The sequence below is a fragment of the Nelumbo nucifera genome, chromosome 1 (assembly GCF_055504915.1).
Source record: "Nelumbo nucifera cultivar China Antique chromosome 1, China Antique-T2T, whole genome shotgun sequence".
NCBI classification, from domain to species: domain Eukaryota; kingdom Viridiplantae; phylum Streptophyta; class Magnoliopsida; order Proteales; family Nelumbonaceae; genus Nelumbo; species Nelumbo nucifera.
This window is the reverse complement of record NC_142649.1, coordinates 64517858-64523861: the sequence shown is the minus strand read 5'-3', so window position 1 is coordinate 64523861 and position 6004 is coordinate 64517858. Positions and strand designations below refer to the sequence as shown.

The 6004-nt window shown below is 39.9% G+C and overlaps 1 protein-coding gene across 1 annotated transcript; it reads left to right on the top strand.

Annotated features, from left to right (window-relative positions):
* Positions 1–1029, top strand: LOC104594248 (protein TIC 20-v, chloroplastic). Its single transcript, XM_010254466.3, has one exon. It carries the CDS (start codon positions 83–85, stop codon positions 731–733), a length of 651 nt encoding a protein of 216 aa, XP_010252768.1. The 5' UTR covers positions 1–82; the 3' UTR covers positions 734–1029.
* The last annotated feature ends 4975 nt before the right edge of the window (positions 1030–6004 follow it).

Here is a 6004-nt window from a genome sequence, read left to right as displayed (position 1 = left end):
ATAAGGAGCCACAGAGCTCTATGGGAACCGAAACCGTAACAAGCGTCAAGCGGTTTCATTTGTCAGCGAAACCAGCCCAGCGATGACGGCCATGGCTACTCTTCCATCCTTCTCAGGTATCCCTTGGACTTTCCATCACAGTATCCGTCCTGCATCTCTTTCGTCTCTCAAAAGCTCGTATATTGTCACTCTCTTCAGTGCCACCAAGAAACCCAGAAATTCAGCAAGGCACAGGAGACCCATCTTGGCTCAATCGAAAGGCAACAATTCTGCAGACGTCCCAGATCGCTTGATATCTGCTGTCTGCTACTTCTACCCATTCTTTGATGGAATACAGTATGGGAAATACGTTATCACTCAATTCCCTGCCATCCAGATCCTCTTACAACCTTTGTTTCCGGCTATTCGAGTCTTCAAGAGCTTCCCGTTGAATGGGTTTTTGGTGTTTCTGACACTTTACTTCGTCGTCGTTAGAAATCCTAACTTTAGTAGATATGTAAGGTTCAACACGATGCAAGCTATAGTTCTTGATGTGCTTTTGATCTTTCCCGATCTTTTGGAAAGGAGCTTTAATCCCAGGGAGGGTTTAGGTTTGGACTTGATGATGAGCTTGGACAGTAGCGCTTTCTTGTTTCTCTTGGTCTGCTTGATTTACGGGTCCACGTCTTGCCTGCTGGGTGAGGTGCCCAGATTGCCGATTGTAGCTGAAGCCGCTGAGAGGCAAGTTCCATGATCTCCTTGTTTGATATGTTCATTATCTAAACCTTTTTCTTTTTATAGCTTGAATCAAGATGTTACATAGTTATAATATGCTACAAGAAACAACAACAAAGAGAGAGGGGGGGGGGGGGGAGGAGTTAATGCTGTTGTATATTCTGGTTATTCAGCCAACGAGTCTGATTATTTCTTTGGGGATGGTTAATGCTGTTGTATATTCTGGTTATTCTGCTGTTTAAAGGACTGGACTCATGCTTTCCCTTTGATATTTAGAGATGAGAAACCAGTGAAACAGAATACAAACAAATTTGAGTATGAAGTATGAAGTATGAAGTATAACAGTGTTCTATTTCTTTCTGTCTGTATTTTCTTGTGTTTTCTTCTTTGACGAAACAGACCCCTAAATGTTTGACGCACTGAAGTAGGTCATCCACAATCCTCCCTGCAGATAAATTTTCTGTCAAATTCATCAGAGGACTAATATGAGTTCTATGGACCGGGGAATTTAAATCATCAACGGTCAATATCCAAGTCGACTGATATACATATATAACCCATATTTGCATTAACAATATAGGCATTTTTTTTTCATGTACTTCATGAACCAACTATTGCCTTTATGTTATCTGCACTCGTGTTATCCATCTCAACTTAAAGCATTTCAAATAACATATTGGAGAAGGGGGAAAAACAGAAGGAATTTGTCTGAATGTTTCTTTTATTTAGGGATCTCAAATGGGGTGTCAGCAAAAAGAACCATATTTTGCCGTAAAAAAAGGTTAACTGCCATCATCATCGTCATCTAAACCTTATCCCAACCATATGGGGTCCATTATAGGAATCATGTTTATCATTCTTTTCTGTTCAAAGTATATATCCATTGTTATTGTGGTTGCTTAAATAATTTCTTACTACTTTGATCCGTGTCCTTGTAACAGATCACATCTGGTGGCTACTTTAGTGGTATGCTATGCATATCATGAAATCATTTTAGGCTGCATTTGGCATTCCTTAATTTAAGGACTTACCTAGTTTTTGCTGTTAAAAACTCAGTGCTCGTAGAGGCATTTTAAGTGCAAAAAGGAGATAAAGTCCTTAAAACAAGGAATGCCAAATGCAGTTTTAGTCTATTTTCTCTTTTCATTTTAATGACTTCACTTATGGAAAACTCATTGTTTGGTCAAGAACAGCAGCTGACATGTAATCTACAAACCTCTGCTACAGTCTAAGACTGCATTTGCCATTCCTTATTTTAAGGACTTATCCCCTTTTTACTGTTAAAATGCCTCCTATGAACACTGAGTTTTTTAACTATAAAAAAGAGATAAGTCCTTAAAATAAGGAATGCCAAATGCAGCGTAAGACCATCAACCTGAATTCCCCAATTAGTAGTTGAGACGCATGTAATTTGGTTTAGACCCAACATTAGATGTGTACAAGTAAAGATAATTGGCAGGGGGAATAACATTCCCAAAGGTTGTTAATTCGGTGATCTAGATTTATGATTTGGTCAGGGTGACAACAAGGAGGGAGAGTCATACATTCTTACTCTGTAAACATCATGTTCTGTATTTGTACATTTTCCTCAAATTAAAACACTCCATTATAGACTATATTTCCATCTCTGCCTAATGATTTTGATTCCATGATGTGGGCAATGTCTGATGTCAAGAAATGAATTTGAAGTTGTCGTATAGGTTCCACAAGTTGGTGATTCATTCACTTAGTATATGTTAGGCATCAATGCTGCAGTTGCAGTTGCTGATGTGTGGGTTGGAAGCACTGTTTTCTACCTTTTTTTTGTTTGGAATCGTTGCTGCCAGGTAGGATGTTTTTTGGAGTAAGAACAACTTTTTCTGTTTGGTACCAATGCTCCAAGAAACGTTTTCTGCACTTCTACCCATTATCCAGTGTCACATCACTGATCCGTTGGCAGCAACGAGCTGCAGTTCTAGGAAATGTCAAATTTGGTGTTGCTCTAAGCCATGCCTTCCCGATTTCCAAGATGTGGCTTGGAGCACCGTTTTCTATGGAAAAACAGTTCCAAACATATGGCTGTTTCCTGGAACACCGTTTTTTCCTATGTGGCACTGATGTGGTGTCGTTGCTCTGGGAAACGGCAAAGATGCCAAACAGCCGCTTAGAAAAAGGATTGTAAATAGAATTCTGAGTAAGAAATTGGCACTGTGTAGTTGCTGTTGTTTTCAAGTTTTTTCAGCCCCAGATTTTGGACTGAAAGTATAGAATCAAGAAAAACTTGTTAAGTTGGAAAGACCAATTGCATTTTCATTCCCATCTCAATCCGTCGATCCAACAGCAAGGAAATCTCCATATTAACTTGTGCTTTAATAGAGAGGGCATGAGGAGGAATGCGTTTGCTGCATTGGAGGATAAAAATGAGTGTAGAATTCACAGTAAACTCCATCTCGATCCACCCCATTGTGTTGCTTCGCTGTTTTCTTGTCATCTCATGTTCCTACAGTTGCAAATGCGTGACCCAAAAAGCAGTAAATTGCTAAAACCTCCCATGAAATTGTGGATTGTTGCTGAAACTTCCCTTGAAGTTTGATAATTGCAATCACCTCCTTTGAACTTTCTAATGCAGTTGCAAATAGATTTCCTTTGTTAGAATCCTCACAAGAGACATTAAAATGTCAAAAATACCCATACATTTACTTTTTTTTTATAGCGAAAGGATTACCATTCCATTAGAAAATTATCATACAGTGAGTAAAGGAAAGGGGGAGGAGAATCAAAATAAGCAACCTCTCTATTCAGAGTTTGGGCCCTTTGGGCAGTCTCATGGGCCATCCCATTCCTAAGTCTAGAAATAAACTTAAAAGTTACCAAAATATTTACAGAATAGAACCTTATATGGTTTAACCAGATGCCACAAATTTGGGTTAACATCCATATCCCTAGAATTCAAAATATTCATAGTAGTAAAACTATCAGAGAAGACCAAAGTATTTCCAAGACGCTTGTCCATAGCAAAGAAAACAGCAGCCCAAATCGCACTTAATTCCATCTGCAACACCGAACCAACTAGTTGAGACTTTCTACCTACAACTAGAGGTGTCAATGGATCGGTTTTGGGTTGGATTCCGTCCAAATCAAAATCTATTTGGATGGATTGGACGGATCAATAAGACATATTGAATTTGGATGGACCAATATGACATATTGGATTGGACCTGGTCCATCCATAATGGATTTATATTGGATTGAGTCAGTATTTATTCCATTGATAGAAGATAAGAACATAGGTATCAATGGACCAGGTTTGAGTTGAAACCAATCTAAATTAACAGGAATTTGAACAGATTGGACAATCTATAGACTGTTCCAAAATGGTCCAAAATATTCATTGGACTGGATTGGACCGGTCCATTTGTAATGGACACACATTGGACTGGACCAGATTAGACCAAATCCAGACAACCCTACCTACAACTGCCAAGAAAGAGTTTGAATTAGTAAGACAAACAAAGGAAAAAGCCCCCTGTTCACTGGGAAGAACACTTCCATCACAAAAAATAAATAATCTGCCCCTTGAGACAATAGTCTCTATGAAGGAGTTAGAATATGTTGCTTACTTACAATCCCCTTTTCTTCTTCCAAATGAGGCATCAAACTAACATCCTCATTCATTGCGTTTTGGTAGTTCAGGCGTTATTTCTAAAAATGAGATCATTCCTAAACCACCGTATATATGGCACAAAATCAATGATAACCACATCATAAATCTTATTTAGTCTTGCTTATTACCGAGATGTTTTCTCTATATTCTAGTTATGAAATAATATCTAAAACTAAATTCTAACCCATTCCTATGATGCTTCCCATGAGAGAAGCAAACCAAATTACTCTTGCAAAAGGGCACACAAAAGAAAAAATACATTGTGGATTCATTCTCAACTTTACAAAAACAACACAAAGAAGAGTAAACAAAACCCCTACGTTTTAGAATTTCAGCAGTAACAACAAAACCACGAAGAATACGCCACAAAAAGAGTTTATATCTAAGCAACACAAGGAGGTTCCAAATTACTGAAATAACAGCAGGGTTCAACCCAAAAGTCCTTCCAATTAGCTGATGTTGGATGATTGAGCCTATAAATAATTTTCCTTTTTTAGCTAAGGCTCAGTTTGGAAGGAATACAAATGCAAATAATATGTAGAGTGCAAAACCTTATATTTTGTATTATTTTGTATGTATTTATACTGTATATATTAGCATTTGTACACTTTTCAAATTGAGCATAAGGCTTAATTTGGAAGAAGTACAAATACAAATATGTAGAGCAAGGATCAAAATTTCATCATATATCAGTCTGTATCGATTGATACGTATCGTATCAAAGCCTTCCTGATACACTCCTACAGAGGGTATTTTGAATCCGCAAGTGGTTCAGAGGATAGACCGACCTTAAACCGGCCCCTTTGAACCAGTTTCAAAAAAATAAATTTAAAAAACAGTACTGGTACATGCCAATACACTCTACCAGCGTATTGCCCTGTATCGATATTTTGAACCTTGATGTAGGGTGCCAACCTGCATCAAAATGTTGTCAACCTTCAAGGAAGACCTAAAAATATAAGTCTGGTTAATTAAGATTAGCCAACCTTCATCAAAATGCTGTCACAACACTATGTGATGAAGGAAGATTTGGCCCGACCTCACAATCGCGCCACGTGGCAAAAAACAAATAGCTCGGCACTTAAAGCAGCGTACCCAGGGTGCAAACACCAAAGGGAAGAAACCAGTAGTCCAAACTCCCCTCGAGGAGATCGAACTCCTTTCGAGGAGCCCGAACTCCCTACGAGGAGCCCAACCTCCCTACTAAGAGCTCGAACTCCCTACGAGGAGCCCGAACTCTCCCTTTGGCCCCGAGCCACACAAAGCAGTGACCCGAACTGGCCCGCCTCATGGCAGTTCAGGACACTCTCCTATCCAAACTCAAGACTTCGCCTCGCACACCGCTCCAGCACTTCGCCTCCAGAACGCCGAACTAGACAAACCACACCGTACCTGACACCGAAGGAGTCCGTATCCAGGGGTGGCGCACCTGACTGACTTGGGATCTGACGCTTGACAGCCGCACTTCAACGGCCAACTGCCACCATCACCTGCCACCGCCATCTCCAGTTACAGAGACGGCTCCGACAAAAAGAGCAGTGGCGGTTCTGCCCCAGTAGAGGTGATGACACGAACTGGAAGAAGCACGGAACTAATCATACCCGACCTGACAGAAGCCTAGGAGTGAGTGCGCGAGGTGGTTATAAA

What these genes read in the sequence shown, in the direction of transcription:
- LOC104594248 (XM_010254466.3), top strand. Translation starts at nt 83, where the DNA reads ATGACGGCCATGGCTACTCTTCCATCCTTCTCAGGTATCCCTTGGACT.